Below are 20810 nucleotides of genomic sequence, written 5' to 3' on the forward strand. Positions count from 1 at the left end.
ATTTTTATTTATTTATTTTAGAACAAGTGTGGGTTTTCGAGTAGACTCGTGTGTCTTTGGGAAATAAAAGGTTTGCGCACTCCATGATTTATAGTTATTGGAAATCTTTGGTTGCCCATATTCATGTGAAATTAATATCTTTTGTGCCATGCATTCCATTTTTTGCTGATATACATATGAGTATGACAATATCTTGCCACTTTTTTATTCATTTTATTTTTTACTTACTGTCATTGTTATCAAAATTCTTAATGTATCGATAAAAGGCGCCAAGCATGAAATATTTGGAGGAATATCGACAGTAAAGTGGGGTACTGCAGCATACACCTGGGGCTGAATTATTTGCACAGATGATAGCTTACCGCAGAGGCCTTTTTGATAATATCAGTAACAAATCGCTTTTTCATTCGAGTAAGCTTTTATCTTATTTTTACCTGCAGTCTGAAGAATAAAGCTGCTGGATTGATCTGGTGAGCTTTGAGAGCAGATTTGAAGAAACCGGTCTACCACATCTTTTCCTTCGCGTACCAATCTTCCTGGATAATCATCAAGTCTGCGGATGGCTTCTCCTACACCCAAATCCACCTGTTTGTTACCGACATCCACAACAAATCGATAGTCAGTTTTTCCTGTCCGTGTTTGTGTCTTTAATCGAATGGACTTTCCATGCAAATGATGAACTTTTTTCAATAAAGGACTCCAAATGGCTGATATGTAATCTTGCTCGGTCACTTTTTCTTCGTTCCCCTCTTTGAACATGAATTCATTCTCTTCATACAAATCAAGACTATAAATACAACGATCAAAAATCAGTATAGCAACAAATCGAAATATAAAAGTTCCTTTTTACACAAATTCAAAAATCTTGTATATCTTTTTGCAATAATCATTTCTCTCTTTGACCAAAATAACTTCTAAAAGCTGTCTACTTTTTTCTAAACTCTTTGTATTTTCTGCCAACTAATATCACAAGTGGACGTATAAGAATGAGTATAACTTGAGATAATGGTTTTTCTTTTCATTTACCTTGGCAATTAAGTACCAGTTTTCAATGATTTTCTTGCTCAATTTCTTTTTATGAATAGTGTATTTTTCCTTGATCGCTTTACAAAACATGTGCCAGTCTTCTTTGGCAATTGAATTTTGTTCTAAATCACTGCATTCAATAGTATTTATAATAGAAGAAAAGCTTGTACTATACATACCCATCAGTAATCGCTTACGTCATGTAACATACAAGCTTTATCACCTTTTTCTTTCTCATACCTTAATCTCTTGCTCTCTGAATCCGTCAATATGTCACCTCGTAAATATTTTTCATGCAAACTAAGGCTTTCTTTTTTTAAATTCATCATCACTTTTTCAACCATCTCTGAACTTAAAGCGATCTCACGCTTGTGCTTTTCCACTTTATGATCATACGTATCCACAAACTCCTTTTTCTTTTCCATGTAATACGCAAGCACTTGGCTAAAATACGAAGACAATGCAGGGAACGATTTCTTATAGCTGATAACCTGAAACGACGCTACCAGAGTATCAAACGTCTCTTGACCTGATTTTAAATGCTTGTTGTGGTGTAAAACATGGGTATCTACGACTTTGGTAAAATCAGGCCATGCACTCAATGGTAGAGCACTCAAGAATCGATCAACCTTGAATTGTCTTGCCAGTGTCTTGTGCAAGATATAATTCGGTTGAATACCTTTTGAAATGGGTCTGCTCATGGTTTTTATTTTTTATTTTAATTTTTCTTTTGCAGAAAAGAAGAAGAAGAAAGAAATGGCTGTGTAATGTTATATTTATTATAAAACTGGTTGTCATTACAAAGACCATGATGGGTGTATTGTAATAACTAATCAAGTCTATGATGAAGTAATAGAGTTGTTCTTGTACATCATAGTGTGCTGTCATTATCACACTTTTTTTATATATCTCTTATTATCCTTTCCTTCCCTATCACATGTATATCAAAATCAAACAAACTGATGTGGTCTAACAACGAGTCATGTCTTGAGACTAAAATAAAATGGGGTTCTTTAAATGGAATCACGAGACTTTTCTGTTTACCTGTTGGTTATATATATATATGTATATTTAGGCTTTGGTTTTTGTGCCCCATTATTGTGGGTATGGATTGCCTTTGATACATACTAAGTTGAAAAAACAACTAAATTTACGGCATCTTGAGGCTGCGAATTGTCTAGAAATAGTAACGCTGTCTTCAAAATTGGAAACACCCCAGGCGCTTTTATTTTATTTTTATTAAATGGGTGCAAAAGAAAGAATCATTCCTTAGTCTTTATTCCACGCTTATACTACTGCTGGAAAAACTAATGCAAGTTGACAGGATCTAGTAAGCTATTGGCAATGAATCTGTATTGACTGCAATTAATGAGAATGGATATAAGCGAGCGTTAAAGGGTCCCCTATATCTTTAAACATGTATTCCTCAACTTTATACCCAGTCTCTCGCATTGATAGCTGTAAAGAATAATTGTAGTTAGTGTACTTTAAGTTAAGTACAAGCCGCTCAAAGGAGATATTGTTTTTGTCCTCATATCCGAACAGATCAAATTTTGGTCCTTGGGAATCTTTTGGCAAGATATCAGAATCATTAGGTAATTTTTCGTTTGAAGTGTCTACTCTTATAAATTCTAGATAGAAAAAAATGAGTTTTATTGCTGAAAGCTGTGAAAACAAGAATAAAGTTAATTACCTGCCACCAAAGTCGAATAACGATGCATTAAATGACCCAGATTTATTTTCAATGTCAACCCCGTCATTGGAATGGTTTGGCCCCTTCGAAAAACTATCAAGAAGCTACCTTCACCCACCATATCACTTGCAGTATCATTTTCACATTTGGATATCCGAGAAAATGGAACAAATTTATGGGCAAAATGGTCTTTTAATCGCACCGCATATGTATCTTTAAGTACTTGACGTAATGTTCCCATTGTAAACTTTTCATATAAGCAATTCTTATTATAAACGGTTGATTGCACTAAATCAGTAATCGTGTCTCGTAAATAGATAAATTGTGTATCCTTTCCTTTGGACTCGATACCAAGACAAATAGCATTTTGCATTAATACAATGTATGCATTATAAACTTGCGAGTCGGAAGAAAAAGAAAAAGGATTTCCCAGCAAAAATAAATAATCCACCTCATAACTTCCAAATAATTCAGCGCTTGTTAATGAAGCCGCAATGACCTTTGCGGCGCTTTGAAGGGTAGGATTTATACCCATTTCAATGATGGTGCGGAAAGAAAGGGTGAAACTGCAAGTACAATTTTTATGATTGATACTTATCTCTTTTTTGTAATCCATGTCTAAATTGGTGTTCTGCGCATTAAACTAAGTAAAACATCATTAATAAGCGATTTAGACTTATTAGGCTGCACTTACGATTTTCAGTACGCTTAATTCCAGTGTTTTTAGGATTTGACCATGGTTTTGTGTTGAATAGAAATCATAAACTAAAGTATTTGTCTCATTGTTGTGCTGTTCACAATAATTGATGACGATATCGGATGATATATTAGTCCAGAGAATCTTACAAAGAGCCTTGTATAAATTGTCGATTGGTATAATCTTGTCTTGAACAACAATGGACACTCCGTTTTCTTCGACAGATTTAAGTCTGACAGCTTGATGTAGAGCAACGTGAATATGGGTTGAATATATTTGGGCGACTACAAAGTACATTTTCATTTTGAACTTCAGATCAGGTAGTTTTTGTTGAATGGTAGGAAATATTTCTTCGCCATAGGTAGAAAATAGCACTTTTCTATGTTGATCTTCTTTTCGAAGAATTCCACTTGCGTAAAATAATTCGTTCAAATCTTCTTTAGATCCAAACACATTATCCAATACGTTTTTGTCGATAGACACGTTATAGGCAATGTTCTTGTTTACCCAATCATTTTTAAAATTTGCATTTAAATTCTCTTCAATCAGCTGATTAATATAGCGTAAATACATTATTTTAAAAAGTAGAATATAACTGGCTTGACGGACAGTCTCAACAGCAATGGCCAAGACACAATTCCTTTTTGCAAATATCTCTTTTAGTTGAACCTTTTCCAAAAGACATTCAAGTTTTTTCGACCCGGAGTTAATAAACCAACTTATATTGTTTGTATCCGTATCAAAGTTGGGGTTCAACTGAAGGCAATCACTGATAATATCATCCATTTGATTTTTCACTCTAATTGAAGTTAAATAAGTCATATTATAAGTTAAATGGCCGATTAAATTCAATTGTACCTTTGGGAAATACATAATGCTAGTTTTTGATAGATGTCTGATTGTACTAGAACTTTGTCTAACGATTGTATATCACTGCAAAAGTATAAAGCTAGATCAATCCAATGTTCTTATAATGCATTTGACTTCTACTATACAAATCATACCATTGAATAGATTTTGTAGATTGTTGAGGACTGGTATCTTTTCCGGTAACTGAGAGTATAATGTTAACATTTTCGGAAAGAATCTCTGTTTATAGAAATCTGATTAATAGTTGGTCTATTACGGTACGTATGCTGATCGTATCATAGGTGTTTATTATTCTCTTGTTACCTAAACTAACAAAATATTCGGGTTCGAATGCGCCACCAGACTGCTCATCTCTCTTGATTCTATTAGGCAATATTTTTGGATCTGCGAATTTTATGGATTCTTTTATTTGTTTTTTCATAACTCCTAAGCTTCCTTGGATTCTTTGCCACGCAGCGGCAAAAAAGTTTGAAGAGACAAAGTCTCTATTGTTCGATGAAAAAATACCCTGGTGTTCTCCATATGTATTTGCACATTTTTCTATACACTTAAGCAAAATGATATTGTTGTATTGCTGATATATGACTTGTGTAGAGACAACTATCATTGATTTAAGTTTACTTTTGCTGATGTCCTTCGTAAATAAAGCCAGTTTGGTTATAAAACCCAATTCCACAGGATTAGTAAGGTCTTCATAAATATCTCCAATGGTTATTGATTGAATACAATCAATATCGTCACTTTCTAATCCATACTTGTCATCATATAAATCAAGTAATCCCTTTAAAGGCTGATAGTCGAAGTAGACACGAAAGGGTGTATCGACCGAAAGCTAAAAAGAAAAAAGAAAGATACTTTAGTGCTTTGTAACAATAATCAAATGTCTTCCTTACCTTGCTGTCGAGCATGTTACGATTTCCAAGGTTATGTTTCCTAGGACTTCCTTCAGGGCCCTTATAGACGTAAATCTCAAAAGTAAGCATATCGATCAATTCATCTGTCAATGTGGCAGTACACCGTTTTTCTAAACAATCTTTTATCCGTGTTTTTAAATCCTTTTGGTTTAAAGGGATGGTGAAACTAATTGAGTTGGATGATTTTATGACGTATTTGCTATCAACAGATGTCAGAGAGGGATAATGAACTGACACTAAACCCAAATCTACATGTAAGCTGTCATCAAAATCCAGAGAACATACAGTATGTTGCTGTCCAACTTGTATATTCGTTGCGTCTTTAGAATCGTGAAAGTATTCGAATGTGGCTTTCAATCTGGTCAAAAAAACTAATCTATCTCGGGGATCATCTTTGCTGATGAGACCAGCTTGAACAAAAAGAGGCCGGATTAATTTTTCTTGTATGCCATCATCCCAATTTGTGGGTAGATTGAAAACATAATGTAAGTAGTCCAAGTTTGAACTGTTTGATATTTTTTCATAACGCTGAACTTCATTAAGTAAAAGTGTTATCACTTTTTGTATAACAACTTTATCTTGAATATCATGTTTATAAGGTGGTTGCAGATTTTTCAAATAAATAGCGTTAAGTTCCATAAACACGTTACTAACATATGAATAATGACTTTGATGCTCTTCCCACTGCCATTTATCAGCCGAATCTCCTCGAGCTATAATTACTCCAGTAATGCTGTCGTAAAGTATCGAAATGTTTGAAGGGTCCCTGTTCATAATTAATTAAAGCTTCTAATGTGTGCAGAAAGCATATACTTACTGTACAAATTGTGAGCCTCCTGATATATCTATCTCGGCAGTGACGCCTCCCATTGATTTAATGTGTTTACAGTCAAAATCTGTTGCGTGTCAGTGACAGTCTGAATTAAGATTAATATACTTACCAAATACAATTAAGTAGTTATATGGAGAGCTGTCATAGCACACCGTCATTTTTTTGAGCGTTTTTATAAAACAATGATAAACCCAATAAGTGTTAATCTTTCAGAAAAAAAGAGAAAGGGTATTTATTTGTCCCTATCGATGTAAAATAATAAGGAGGGCGCGTATGTAGAGTTCCTTCTATAGTTCATAAACACATGTGCATTTTTGATTGTGTCACTCAATCTTAAATCTTGGACGGCCATCTGTAATCTTCTTAAAATTGATCCACCAGTTAGTCCATTCTTTCTGGTTTAATCTATCATCTCTCATCGTGACTAGCCAAATTTTCTCCCTCGGCCTGTCGACTTGGAAGACATTAGTTAAACTTATAGACAATGTCATATTTCACATACAAGCGATGCATTGATGCAAATTAATTGTATATTTATAAACAGGTTTTATGGCGTCATCCTAAAAAGGCTTTGTTTGTATCCCCAAGGCTTCGACTGTTATTGTTTTTAATTTAAATAGAAGCTAATGCTTAAATATCTTTGCATGTTTCTGTTTTTTTTAAAAAAAAAATTTCGCTTTCGCCGCTCTAACGCTTCTTCAGTTATCAGATTTAACAAAATAAAAAAATGACACATTAGGTCGGAAAAGCTCACTTTCTGTACCAAAAACTGTATCTTTGACAACGAGCGGCCCTTTAATCGAAACTTAAATCAAAATAGTGAAGAAATCTCCCTTTGAGAAGTAGAAGAATGTGCCTTTGATCGCTTTGTGAAGTGTTTAATTAACGCGACAAAAAAAAGCATTCCGATATGCTTCTTTGGTCAAGGAAAAAGATGGAAGAAACAAGCCCCGATGAAAGGCTATTTCTGGTGCAGAAGGATAGGTTCCTTAATTTACAGGCAAATTGAATGATATAGAGATTGGTTTTACATGCCAATCCTTCTTGCTTGCTACAACACTTGGAAATGTTCGAGCCCCTGATGTCGGGAAGATCCATAATTTGTTTAATTGCAAAAGTTGTAACAAATTTAGCATGGAGATACTGTCTGAAAGTAAATTTTGATTCGTCTGAAAAAAAATTAACATTTTCTGAATTAAAAGTGTGAAAACTGTACAAAGAGATAACAACTCCCGTCTATGTACATTTCAAAACCTGTAATAGACCCTCATTCAGTCATATCGTAAACATATATTGATAATTCGGTTAGTTCATACTATTAGATACAGAACTGTTATTCAAGTATCTTATCCCCGCCCCCAGAAATGTCTCTCGTGTCGAATAAAAACTAAAGAAAGCTTTGGCCTTCAACGCTCACCAATTATAAGGGTATCGGCAGGACATCTCTATTCAACATTCTGAAACGAATTTTCACTTTTGACCAAAATGGCAGTAAAGTTTTTTACTTGACACGAGGTCTAACTTGTTTATCTCTCGTATTAAACGAAAATATTTAGCATAAAAAGCTGTACGACCCGGCCCTGAAATTGATCTCGCGACGCCCTATTTTATTTGTTCCGTATGGTAGATAGATATATTTTCTCACACTAAAATGAAATAAAAAGCATTTATTATTATTTTTGCATCGCTTTTTCTTATCTCTTTATCTTTTTCTTTCTACTTAATATCAAAACACTTTTTCACACAAAATGACTAGCGGAAGACTTTCAGGAAAGGTAGCCATCGTCACTGGTGCTGCAGGGTACGTGTAATAATGCTTTTATGTCTGTCGATAGTTGGTAACAGTTTTATTCCAGCGGTATCGGGTTTGAAACAGCCGCCCTTTTTGCTAAAGAAGGTGCCAAAGTTGTATGTGCCGATGTGAACGAAGCGGGCGTCCAAAAGTCTGTATCAAAAATTATCGAACTTGCTGGTGCCGGCTCTGCTATCGCATTTAAAGTTGATGTATCTAAGGAAGAGCAAATCAAAGCTTTGGTTGAAAAGGCTGTAAATACATTTGGTAAGTTTTTAATATCACCAAAAAAAAAAAGTCGCGTGTAATAAGCTAAACGCACACCTTAGGAAAACTGGACATTATGTTTAATAACGCTGGTATCATGCATCCCGAAGATGACAATGCTCTCAACACAGAGGATCGCGTTTGGTAACTCTGAAGACACATTACTGATAACAGTATCTAAACGCTGATTTTTTTCTCTATTTTGATAGGGATCTGACCATGGATATCAATGTCAAGGGTGTATGGTATGGCTGTAAACATGCTATTATTGCCATGCGTAAAAGTGGAGGCGGATCTATTATCAACACTGCCAGTTTTGTTGCTTTAATGGGAGCTGCTACACCCCAGTTGGCTTGTAAGTGTTTCATGTTAAGCGTTTCGTAATTCGTAGCTTATTTTTCATTTTATAGATACTGCTTCAAAGGGTGCCGTATTAGCCATGACGTGAGTATATTATATGTGCACATAAAGAAATAAACGAGTAACTCATAAATTAATGTAGTCGCGAGTTGGCCATGGTACATGCGCGCGAGAACATTCGTTTCAACTCTCTCTGTCCCGGACCTATTCGAACACCTTTGTTGATGGATTTCTTGAACACGGAAGAAAAGAAACAGCGTCGTCTTGTTCATGTTCCCCAAGGCAGATTCGGTAAACACAACAACAGGATTTGAAACATATTATTTTATTAAATACTTTATTTCACAGGCGAGGCTATTGAACAAGCCTACGGTGCACTCTTTTTAGCCTCAGATGAAAGTTCTTTTGTGACAGGTACTGACTTTAGAGTGGATGGAGGCTTGGCCTCTTCTTATGTGGTAACGTAAATTAGTAATCAAGTTGTGAACCATTATGACTAACATAACCTTATAGACACCTGAAGGTGAACCCACAGGTACAGTTCCAAAGAACTTCGCGGACTTGTAAAAACGTATTTGTCATTAAAGAAATAAAAAAGTGTCACTTCTCCATTTTTTTTTTTTTTATTTAATTTTTTCATAAAATAACATGTCAGTCGAACATAAGGAAGCCCAATTACTCGAGACGGTTTCTACCACCTGTCAAGATATAGACAATTGCTCTTTTAGTCATTGGTATCCTCAATTTAAGGCACATACTTTCAAGTCAAAGATCATTTCTTTGACAAACGAGTTTGTTGATTACTTGAATGCAGACGGCATTTACTTGCCAGAAGACGGGTAATAGTCTACAAAATCTCCTTTTGAAACAAGCATATTAACCCAAAACTATAGTCAACCTCGAGCAGCCACGCTTGAAGAATTAGACTCTGATGAAGAAATCACCGAGTTCCCTAATCAAGAACCAGATAGCAACGTAATTAAAACAAAATTTGATAATGGTTTACTATGTTTCTGATAGTGTATATCATATAGATACCTGATTTTCCACTTGTTGAAAAAGAGATCCGAGAAGTTATCTATGAGTTTGAAGGAGCCGTGTTTCCAAAACTAAACTGGACCTCACCTAGGGTAAATATGTAAAGAAAAAGAGATGGTATAACTTTTCGCTCATACAGGAAAAAGGATAGGACGCAGCATGGATTTCAGCCACACAGTCGTTAAAATGCACATCGCCTTTTGATGTGTTTTTGTTATTAAAATCCTCGGATTTCATCAACCATGATTTAAACCATGCTTACGAAAATTGCGTAGATGAACCAGAAAAGAAGGTCGAATACAATCTCGTACTCCGCAAATGGTACGATTTACAACCTTCCATGGAGTTTAGATGCTTTGTCAAGAACCAAGAAATTATTGGAATCACTCAAAGAGATTTAAATTATTATGCATTTTTAAAGGATGTGGCACAAGATGTTGAACAAAAGATTTACGAGTTTTTCGAAGATACCATTCGAGATGGATTTGAAAGCGCAAATTGTAAGTGAATATGATGTCTAAATTAATCTTGAATGCTTATATATATTTTCTTAGATGTGTTTGATGTGTATATCCAACGTAACAATGATAGAATCTTTATTGTGGATTTTAACCCATTTAATCATACAACTGATGCTTTACTTTATGATTGGAGCGAACTCATGTCATGTAAGTGTGTGTGTGTGTGTGTGTGTGTGTCTTTTTAATATTGTGCGAGTAAAACATAACCATCCATTTTAGTCGATACTGAAAAGGGCGTATCTGAAATCCGTCTTATCAATTCCCAAGCTGAATCCAACTCTCTTGCGTGCAACGCACCCAAATTCGCTACCAATATGATTCCCAAAGATGTCATTGACTTATCAAGCGGTAAATCAATTGCCGAATTTGCTGAGCAATTTGAAAAGGCAATGCAAAGAACTGAAGCCGGTGATTATAGTAGTAGTAGCGATAGCGAATAAACATGAATGATGATATATAAAAAAAAAAGGCCCAAATAAGGGGGGTTTTAAGTTTTTCACTGGTCAAGTGCCTTGTTGTGTGTGTGCGTGCGTGTGTGTGTGTGTGTGTGTGTGTGTGACAAAAAGCGCAATTTTTTTTTCTTTATCTTTTTCTTTTCCTTTATTTTCTCAAAATATTTAAATAATGGCTTCAGGACGTAAGAAAGTACTTTTAAAGGTAATAAATAAAGGAAACCAACCTTTAGAAACAGTGTGTTAACTAAAGTTGCATCTCGTAGGTTATTATTCTCGGTGATAGCGGGTAAGACAAGAAAAGAAGGTTTTTTTTATGGGTTAAGAAGCTAAATCTTGTGAACATTAGTGTCGGCAAAACGTCCTTGATGAATCAGTATGTGAACAAAAAGTTCTCTAATCAGTATAAGGCTACTATTGGTGCCGACTTTTTGACCAAGGAAGTCCTTGTAGATGATCGTCTTGTTACGATGCAGGTAACAGATTAAGCAAAAGACCCTTTATTTTCTTTTATTATTCTAAACACATGAAGGATAGATCTGGGATACAGCAGGCCAGGAACGTTTTCAATCATTGGGCGTTGCATTCTATCGGGGAGCTGATTGTTGTGTTCTTGCATATGATGTGAATAACAGCAGAAGTTTCGAATCATTAGGTATGATTTTTTTTTTTTTATGTATATATATTGTAAATTCATTCTATTCTATAAAATAGACCAATGGCGCGATGAGTTTTTGGTTCAGGCCTCTCCTAGAGACCCTGATCGTTTCCCATTTGTGCTCTTGGGTAACAAAATTGATGTCGAAGAGAGTAGAAGAATGGTTTCCCAAAAGCGTGCTATGGCTTGGTGTCAATCCAAGGGCAATGTTCCGTAAGCTAACTAACCTTATTTTGTTTATATCCAATCTAACTAAACTCCCTAATTTAAGCTATTTCGAGACTTCTGCTAAGGAAGCTATTAATGTAGAACAGGCTTTCCAAACTATTGCAAAGAACGCCTTATCTCAAGAAACTGATGTTGACATGTATGTTCATGTTTTTATTTGTTTATATTTGCAAGTCATCTCATCGTATCACCATTTTTTCTTTTTCTTTAGTGATTTTCCCGATACCATCCAAATACCTAGCGGAAGACAAGAACAAGATCCTGGATGTGCTTGTTAATTTAAATGAATAAAGGAAAAAGTACACTCGAAATAATGCCCAAGTGTGGATTTAACCTTTAGGTGGGCGGGAAATAAATTACCAATGGGTGAGTGACCTTCTTATGTAGAGCTGCGACCAGTGTTGAACACTATTCAATCTTTGATAAATTACTGGTACAGCACGACGGGTATGTGCATTGGGTATATATTTGCATAATAACAGGGAAAACAACAATGCACAAACCCTTGCGATATCCATAGTGACCGCGCAGCTATTGGTTGAGAAATAAATGATTAGATCATAACATTCAAGCTCAGGATTGTCATTGTAAAATACCGTGTAGACTTGCCATCTGTTTGATTGGATATTCTCTTTGACCAGTGCCTAGATAATCAGGTAAACCACCTGTGTTTTTAGAAGCTTTTACCTGTAACCTAACAGATCGCGCATTTAAAAACAGATGAGTGGGCACAATAGAACGGAACAGTGTATCATTGAACATTTACAAATAACTTTTTTCCGCCATTTATTAAAATGTTGACACTTTCTTCGATGGCTTTTTGGGAGCTGAGGTAGTTCAACTACTTGACTTTTGTAGTTTCGAAATCATAAAAATTCTAAAATGTTTCTATGTGCTGCGACATGTAAGTTACATACAAAACACATTGCTCCATAGACGCAGTTCTACGCGAAGGAATCTCAGTCAATGCACGGTTTATCTTTGTGTTTCTGTTGCTCCTTGATTCTTGTTGTAGTATCACCCATATTGTAATATTCGATTGTAGACATAAGTCGGGCCGATCTTATTACAGTGATTTGAGTCTAAAAATCAAACTTTTTATTTGACCAATCAAGAATTTCTTAGTGCGTTCAAACTTTTTGCCGGCCAATCAATTTTTTTTAGATGACGTTGCTTTTTTCATTTTTTGGCGCCTACGATCACATTTTTTTTTTTTTTTTGTGTGTGTATTCGTTCGGAAATAAGGATTTTTTGTTTCAGTAACAAATTTCAAAAGATTAAGCAGCTCGTAAATAACAAGCCGACAACTTACTTCGGTCCACATTTTTATAAATACAAAGTCTAGCTTTTTGTACGAAAGGGCTTATTCGACAAGAGCAGCATCCTTATATTTTCCTGTAATTGCTGCGGCTGGTAACCTAGAAGAAAAGCATGGCTGTCATCATTTGAATTCTTTAGTCAAAGAAAAAGGCAAGTAATCTAAATATGTTAATTAGCTATATTGTCATTACTTCAACTCACCTCTACAAATCTTATAGTTAGTCTTGTGGTGTATATGTTTGTCTGGGCTCATCTTTTCCAGTAATATCTGCGACTGGTAACCTAGCAGAGAGGTTGAGAATGTGTAGGGTATAACCTATCCGTCACATATGAAAGATGACTCTTACTGCAACCAACATGGATGTATTCTGTGCTGATTCTCTTTAGTATACTTTGCAGTTAAGTAGAAGAGAGCGGTATTGACTCTGGATACCGGTTTGCATGATAAAAAATGTATAGCTGTCATCATTTGAATACATCTAGGAATTCTCTAGTCAATGAAAAAGGCAAGTAATCTAAATATATTGGTTAGCTATATTGTTATTACTTCAACTCACCTCTACAAATCTTATAGTTGGTTATGTGGTACATATGTTGGTCTTGTGGTATATATGTTTCTCTGGGCTCATCTTTTCCAGTAATATCTGCGACTGGTAACCTAGCAGAGAGGTTGAGAATGTGTAGGGTATAACCTATCCGTCACATATATGAAAGATGACTCCTACTGCAACCAACATGGATGTATTCTGTGCTGATTCTCTTTAGTATACTTTGCAGTTAAGTAGAAGAGAGCGGTATTGACTCTGGATACCGGTTTGCATGATAAAAAATGTATAGCTGTCATCATTTGAATACATCTAATAATTCTCTAGTTAATGAAAAAGGCAAGTAATCTAAATATATTGATTAGCTATATTATTATTACTTCAACTCAGCTCTACAAATCTTATAATTAGTCTTGTGGTGTATATGTTTCTTTGGGCTCATCTTTTCCAGTAATATCTGCGACTGGTAACCTAGCAGAGAGGTTGAGAATGTGTAGGGTATAACCTATCCGTCACATATATGAAAGATGACTCTTACTGCAACCAACATGGATGTATTCTGTGCTGATTCTCTTTAGTATACTTTGCAGTTAAGTAGAAGAGAGCGGTATTGACTCTGGATACCGGTTTGCATGATAAAAAATGTATAGCTGTCATCATTTGAATACATCTAGGAATTCTCTAGTCAATGAAAAAGGCAAGTAATCTAAATATATTGGTTAGCTATATTGTTATTACTTCAACTCACCTCTACAAATCTTATAGTTAGTCTTGTGGTGTATATGTTTCTTTGGGCTCATCTTTTCCAGTAATATCTGCGACTGGTAACCTAGCAGAGAGGTTGAGAATGTGTAGGGTATAACCTATCCGTCACATATATGAAAGATGACTCTTACTGCAACCAACATGGATGTATTCTGTGCTGATTCTCTTTAGTATACTTTGCAGTTAAGTAGAAGAGAGCGGTATTGACTCTGGATACCGGTTTGCATGATAAAAAATGTATAGCTGTCATCATTTGAATACATCTAGGAATTCTCTAGTCAATGAAAAAGGCAAGTAATCTAAATATATTGGTTAGCTATATTGTTATTACTTCAACTCACCTCTACAAATCTTATAGTTGGTTATGTGGTACATATGTTGGTCTTGTGGTATATATGTTTCTCTGGGCTCATCTTTTCCAGTAATATCTGCGACTGGTAACCTAGCAGAGAGGTTGAGAATGTGTAGGGTATAACCTATCCGTCACATATATGAAAGATGACTCCTACTGCAACCAACATGGATGTATTCTGTGCTGATTCTCTTTAGTATACTTTGCAGTTAAGTAGAAGAGAGCGGTATTGACTCTGGATACCGGTTTGCATGATAAAAAATGTATAGCTGTCATCATTTGAATACATCTAATAATTCTCTAGTTAATGAAAAAGGCAAGTAATCTAAATATATTGATTAGCTATATTATTATTACTTCAACTCAGCTCTACAAATCTTATAATTAGTCTTGTGGTGTATACGTTTCTTTGGGCTCATCTTTTCCAGTAATATCTGCGACTGGTAACCTAGCAGAGAGGTTGAGAATGTGTAGGGTATAACCTATCCGTCACATATATGAAAGATGACTCCTACTGCTACCAACATGGATGTATTCTGTGATGATACTCTTTAGTATACTTTGCAGTTAAGTAGAAGAGAGCGGTATTGACTCTGGATACCGGTTTGCATGATAAAAAATGTATAGCTGTCATCATTTGAATACATCTAGGAATTCTCTAGTCAATGAAAAAGGCAAGTAATCTAAATATATTAGTTAGCTATATTGTTATTACTTCAACTCACCTCTACAAATCTTATAGTTGGTTATGTGGTACATATGTTGGTCTTGTGGTATATATGTTTCTCTGGGCTCATCTTTTCCAGTAATATCTGCGACTGGTAACCTAGCAGAGAGGTTGAGAATGTGTAGGGTATAACCTATCCGTCACATATATGAAAGATGACTCCTACTGCAACCAACATGGATGTATTCTGTGCTGATTCTCTTTAGTATACTTTGCAGTTAAGTAGAAGAGAGCGGTATTGACTCTGGATACCGGTTTGCATGATAAAAAATGTATAGCTGTCATCATTTGAATACATCTAGGAATTCTCCAGTCAATGAAAAAAGGGCAGGCGGGCTAGGCACGTTTTTGAATATTTCTTGTCAATGATTTTTCTCTAACATATTATAACCACTTGGATTGTTGATTTTTTTTTTCTTTTTTTTTTTTTGCGAATAAATAAATCTATTTCGTTAAATGTTTTGTTTATTTATCCATCTTTATTGAGGTTGCACATCCCAGAGACCATAATAAGTGACAAATATATGCAAGACCCTACTCGCTGAAACAATAATTGGCAGATTTCTTATATCTGTGTGCTTATATGTAAGATGAATAAACGGCTCACAGATTCTTATTATAAGATGTTAAGATTAATATACGTAAATGAAGACACCCATGGAAGAAACATATATGATGAGATCGGAGTTGAGGCTATGGATATAGAAGCAGACAAGATAGCCAGCGCTATGAAACAAGTAATGAATCTTTTCGACCTCGAGTCAAACATCAAAGTTACAAGATACCAAAACACTTGAAGTTACTTATCTAAGCTTCAAACGATATTCCTGCTAAGTATCTTTCAGTGTGGGTCAGATACGGTATAACTGAATACAATATCATTACTAATGATAAACTAATATTGTCTCAGTTAGTAGAGACGTACCACCAACTCGGTTCAGGCTTGATACAGTATGGGGTTTCATTCACTATATCTCATTCTCATTATTTTTTCACATCAATTTAATCAGCCAATAACGAAATATAATTTTTTTGAGCAAGATTTTTCTTTCTTCGAATGAGAAAATATTTCTTGAGGAAATGAAAATATTTAATGAGACCCTCTGGTACTTCATTCATTATGTTTTTTGAACCGTCCATCAGAGTCACGAATAATTCTATACTTTTACGTGGAATTTTCGAGCGGCCCTTTAAAAAAGAAGTTGTAAATTTGCTTTGATTTTTTCAAGAAAACCATGGAACTATTTAACACATCTGTGGTAATCCACTCACTAAATAAGAGAATTACCTCATTTATAACATTGTTTAATAAACTAACATTATTCCTTCTGATGCATAGAAGTGTTTGTTTCGATGAAAAAATAAAAAAATAGACGAGTTTAAACCAAACTGTAATTGTTCAAGAGTAAAGTTACACTGGCATTAATTAAACTTTATTTATTACGTAAAAGCAATAGCTATTTAGATATAGTGAAACAGATTATTTACTGCGGATATTTTGATGGGTATGACATATAATGATACAGATTATTTACTGAGGATATTTTGGTGGGTATGACACGTTGGATTGTGATAATAATAAGATAGCTAAAGGAGGAAGACAGGAGAGACGAAAACTTATGTTCGGGTATTCATATCGGAAAAATATAGCAAAGTAGGAATGCTTGGTAACCTGGTTTTTCTTTGACTATTTGGGGGAATCCATGTGTCTCTGACCCATGAAGCGCAGTTGTTGCTGTTGTTATTGCTGTTGTTATTGCTGTTGTTGTTAACGCTACTGCTGCTGCTATTGCTTCTGCTTCTGCTGCTGCTGCTGCTGCTGCTGCTGCTGCTGCTATTGACGCCGATGTTGTTGTTGTTATTGCTACTGTTATTGCTGCTATTGTTGTCGCTGTTGTTGTTGTTACCACCACCATCATCACCTCCTTTTAATCCGAAGGCCAGAAGATTCGTAGTAGCAGCCTTTCCTATTTGTTAGAATATTTTATCATATAATGTGCCCTTCTTGTACTTACTTTGAACTTAAATAGCAAAAGAATTACGTCTCTGAAGTTGTTCATATTAGAGATGAAGTTAGGCACATAAGCGGACGCCTCTTTTACACCAAAATAAAGTCCATTAGCGGCAAGACTGAGTGAATAGAGCGTGGCATGATTGCCTAAAAAAAGTACTACGAGTTAGAGAAAAGAATTTTCCACTCCTTAAAAAATAATACATTACCGGTAAGCTGTAAGGCAGGGACTAAGATGTCTTTCGCTCTTCTTGGGTCTTCTTTAGCAATTTTATCTAATACAGCTTTTGACTCAACTAACAACTTTGTTCTATCGCTTGTAATTTTTACAAGTCCAGGGTCAATTCTCGAAATTTCACAGTTAGCCTTATCGGCTTCCTTCTTTCTTCTCGAAAGTGTATCCTTAACCACTCTTAAATCGACTTTGAAGCCTAGATTATCTGAGCTATCTCCAGAATCACCGACCGTTTCCCCCCTAAGTAATTTGTTATAGTAGATATGTTTAGGGATAAACAGCTATATTTTTACGTACCACTTTGTTCTCAATTCTGTTCTTCTAAATAATCTTTCAAGCATCGGAGACCAAATCTTTACAACAGCGTCTGTTTCAGTGGTGTCGATATCTTTGCTGAATACGTAGGATTGAAATTCCATCAATTCAAGGCTAGAGAAATTAAACGAATAAGAATCGATGGCACTGCAGTATTAAGTATAGCACAACTTACTATTGAGAATAAATGCTAAAGATATCGGAATCAACTTTACTTTTCGCTTTTGATTCTTTGTGGTTTGAGAGAAATCTGCCTTTTTCAATTTCTTGTTTACTGGCCTATTTATAAATTGTTGTTAAAGCATTGAACTGTTTAGCTTGGTCTCAGTAATACAAACAATTTCAATCTCAGCAATTTTTGATTTTAACTTGTGGTTCAAGTCGATCCCAGGAGAGAAGCGCGTGGTATATTTACTGCGCAAGACATTCCAGTCACCATCGGAAAAAAGGCGTTTTTGAGGAGCAGAAAAATGAGACAAGTCGATGATAGAATTGAGACCTAAACTAATAGATGCTACTGTTAGAGAACTGAAATATCTCATGTGCAACAATTTTTATTCAACTTACGCAACAATGGATTTCTCGTCATAGTCCAGGTTATGATAATCATTGTATGAGTTAAGGGCTGCTTTCTTGATCAAGGTTCCGACAGATTCTTCACAAGAACCAATATATAAACCGTCGTCTTCGATCCTCTATTTAAAAAAAGATGTCAACAAGAGTACATACCGACTTTAAGTAGTTAAGCCCATTACCTCTCCGTCATCTAAAGCAGAAGCTCTTCTTTTTGAACTACTTGTTAACTGCTCATGTATCCTTTCTTTCGCCAACGCAGACGAGACACGAATAAGTGCAGTAGAAAGTTCATTTTGTTCCTCGCGTATAACACGATCAAGATCATCACTTTGATATTTCTTTGTCATGGTTTTTAGAATTAAAAAGAAGAACGTTGTAACGTATGTATTTTTTGGAAATGTCTAGACCTCCGTATTTTTTTCAAACGTATTTTTTTTGTACCACTTACAGGAATTCTGGCCAGAAGACCAGCAGACCAGTATGATTGCACCTATTTACAGTCCAATCCCAGCTATTCACGGTTCGTGAGTTCCAAAAACTCAAGAACTCTGCCTAGGAGGTCGCCCTCCTATTGCAAAGACTAGCCGCAGCCGCAATATCACAATTATATATCTTTTTCGATTTAGCTTCTTTTCAAAGAAACAAGAGTCACTACTAAACTAACCTTTTTATGTGATCGGTTACTTTCATACGATAAAAGAAGTATGTTAAGGAAAAAGAAAAGGAGAAGAACAAAGTGTGTGAACCAGCTTTATTTATTGATAAACAAGCTTATGTCAGGATGATTTCATTTGTCTATTTTATCATCCATAATGTTTGAGCCTTTACTTAAAATAGAAACAGTTGCAAAAACCTCCCAAGCAAGTCAGAGCTTGGTAATTGTCTATCTGCATTCCAGTAGCAGCTTGTAATGACAGTAAAGCAGATTTTATGGAAAACAGAAAACGATCATCCAATGAAGTTTAGATGATATGGCATGTCAATCGACGTGTAGACCATCACGTTTGAAAAAATACGTTTGAAAAAATACGTTTGAAAAAAATACGGAGTTCTAGACATTTCCTATTTTTTGGCAAAGTCTTTTTTTTATTTCTACATACGACGACTTTTTTAGATCACGTGATTGATTTTTTTAAAAAAAAAAGGCCTTGTAACCATAGTTGGGCTAGTTCATTTAATTCATCTGATTTCATTTAGTTCATAAGGGTTTGCCTAATTTTTTTACGTGTAAAGTTCTATTTGTTTTCTACGAGATTTATTGCAGTGATTTAAGGGAAAGATTATGATTTATTTGTTATTAGATAATAGTGATATGGGTTTGTAGCCAATAATGACGGGTAGCAATTCCAGCATACATTATCAGCTACATTTATAAATTTAAACAAGGCAAAAGCTGTACAAAATCTTTCTTCCCAGTTTTTGGTTGTATAACGTGTCTACCTGTACAGCTTTCTTGTCTAAATCGTCTGCATTTTTTACTGCACAGAGAACTTTTGGAGCTTCCAGGACAATTATCTACCATACATACCACACATACTCTTTTTCGTTTCCTGTCATTTGATAGATTGATTACTTCAGCTGTAACGTGGCGTGAAAGTGGTGTTGTAAGAGGGGTGGCGCCCGGAATATGTCTGGAATGATATGCAGGGCGTATCATCTGTAATTGAGGTGACAGTGGGTTGATTGTACCAAGTGGAAAATGTTGCTCTATGGGGGTATTCGTTTGGGTAATGTAGGTATTGATATTACAGGTCTCTTAGGGACAGCCAGAGTGCACGTAGTTGTAATGTTGGGATTATGATACTTTAATAGATATCAAGAGGTCAATAGAACTTAATAACTTAAAATATATACACATTTATCACAATTAACATAATTTAAACCAGTATATGTATTTTAAAGCTAACTTTCAGCTTCTCGTTTGGACTTTAGATTAATATTTCTGCGTAAAATTTAATTCAAATGAGGTCAAAGGCGAAAGAGTGACAATAGAATTGTCAAAATAAGTATAAATCGTTTGATGTACATTTATTTGTAATTTTTACATTGTTTTTGATTGTATATCCTTGTTCCCATGTCTACAGAACATCCAAACCATAGATCTTACGTTGCGACTACGTGCACTTTGGCTGTCTCTAAGAAAAGCGTTGATTTTATAAACCTGGATGGGGATTCAGCAAGTACTCGAACACTTTATGATATTTCTATATTTTTGAGAACAGTTTTTTTGTTTTTTTTTTTCTGTCTTCTAAAATGTTAAAATATGATGTTAAATGTCCTGGTGTCTTGTGATAAGTATTAGTATCATGTTGGCAATCTTTAGAGTTCCATGTTAAAGCGAAAAGCTCGAAATTCGGTTTTTTTCGAATCAAAAGGTTGGTAAAAAGATGTACTCTCTTGGCCTTAGGTATTAATTAGAGTTTCAAAAGGCATACTTCTTCCTTTGTATGAACAGCAGTTACAGCATACAAGGTGCCTTGACAATTCGATAGATATTTGTATTTGAACCTGTTAGCGGAAAAACCAATTTTAGGAAGCTCTACCACAGGCAAAGAAGCAAGTTCTGTCATCCGGCCTTTTGTTATTTTAACCTTTTTTTAGAGCAAGAGATTCGGT

General features: G+C 35.1%; 7 protein-coding genes across 7 annotated transcripts; 3 read left to right on the forward strand and 4 right to left on the reverse strand.

Annotated features, from left to right (window-relative positions):
- Positions 1 to 12: 12 nt before the first annotated feature.
- EV154DRAFT_482606 (uncharacterized protein) lies at positions 13 to 1727 on the reverse strand (the record flags this gene model as incomplete). The annotated part of the gene is made up of 6 exons (XM_051598509.1): positions 13 to 165; positions 229 to 371; positions 435 to 787; positions 851 to 960; positions 1027 to 1156; positions 1267 to 1727. 6 exons carry the CDS (start codon positions 1725 to 1727, stop codon positions 13 to 15), a joined length of 1350 nt encoding a protein of 449 aa, XP_051456459.1.
- A 487-nt stretch (positions 1728 to 2214) lies between these two features.
- Positions 2215 to 4522, reverse strand: EV154DRAFT_512752 (uncharacterized protein). Its single transcript, XM_051601960.1, has 5 exons — positions 4421 to 4522; positions 4275 to 4349; positions 3414 to 4215; positions 2720 to 3362; positions 2215 to 2657 (listed from the first exon to the last, which is right to left on the reverse strand). Exons 3-5 carry the CDS (start codon positions 4200 to 4202, stop codon positions 2392 to 2394), a joined length of 1698 nt encoding a protein of 565 aa, XP_051456460.1. The 5' UTR covers positions 4203 to 4215; positions 4275 to 4349; positions 4421 to 4522; the 3' UTR covers positions 2215 to 2391.
- A 3258-nt stretch (positions 4523 to 7780) lies between these two features.
- EV154DRAFT_422836 (short-chain dehydrogenase/reductase SDR) lies at positions 7781 to 8132 on the forward strand (the record flags this gene model as incomplete). The annotated part of the gene is made up of 2 exons (XM_051596106.1): positions 7781 to 7833; positions 7889 to 8132. 2 exons carry the CDS (start codon positions 7781 to 7783, stop codon positions 8130 to 8132), a joined length of 297 nt encoding a protein of 98 aa, XP_051456461.1.
- Positions 8133 to 8167: 35 nt separating this feature from the next.
- EV154DRAFT_422767 (D123-domain-containing protein) lies at positions 8168 to 10450 on the forward strand (the record flags this gene model as incomplete). The annotated part of the gene is made up of 12 exons (XM_051596105.1): positions 8168 to 8235; positions 8301 to 8446; positions 8502 to 8535; positions 8594 to 8742; positions 8800 to 8909; positions 8965 to 8991; positions 9223 to 9290; positions 9345 to 9426; positions 9486 to 9581; positions 9641 to 9989; positions 10044 to 10157; positions 10230 to 10450. The coding sequence occupies 12 exons, from the start codon at positions 8168 to 8170 to the stop codon at positions 10448 to 10450; spliced, it is 1464 nt and encodes a 487-aa protein (XP_051456462.1).
- Positions 10451 to 10634: 184 nt separating this feature from the next.
- Positions 10635 to 11626, forward strand: EV154DRAFT_564826 (vacuolar biogenesis protein; the record flags this gene model as incomplete). Its single annotated transcript, XM_051605865.1, has 7 exons — positions 10635 to 10667; positions 10729 to 10751; positions 10812 to 10938; positions 11000 to 11117; positions 11177 to 11333; positions 11392 to 11487; positions 11560 to 11626. 7 exons carry the CDS (start codon positions 10635 to 10637, stop codon positions 11624 to 11626), a joined length of 621 nt encoding a protein of 206 aa, XP_051456463.1.
- A 5398-nt stretch (positions 11627 to 17024) lies between these two features.
- On the reverse strand, positions 17025 to 17491 carry EV154DRAFT_422841 (uncharacterized protein; the record flags this gene model as incomplete). The annotated part of the gene is made up of 2 exons (XM_051596107.1): positions 17025 to 17215; positions 17278 to 17491. Coding segments are annotated over 2 exons (405 nt in total), but the record flags the coding sequence as incomplete, so codon positions are not given.
- EV154DRAFT_265075 (uncharacterized protein) lies at positions 17348 to 18723 on the reverse strand. Its single transcript, XM_051594674.1, has 6 exons — positions 18374 to 18723; positions 18186 to 18313; positions 17957 to 18122; positions 17794 to 17897; positions 17601 to 17732; positions 17348 to 17517 (listed from the first exon to the last, which is right to left on the reverse strand). Coding segments are annotated over exons 1-6 (699 nt in total). The 5' UTR covers positions 18542 to 18723; the 3' UTR covers positions 17348 to 17516.
- Between the last annotated feature and the right edge of the window lie 2087 nt (positions 18724 to 20810).

This window comes from Mucor mucedo, assembly GCF_025094135.1.
Source record: "Mucor mucedo strain NRRL 3635 chromosome Unknown EV154scaffold_61, whole genome shotgun sequence".
NCBI lineage: Eukaryota > Fungi > Mucoromycota > Mucoromycetes > Mucorales > Mucoraceae > Mucor > Mucor mucedo.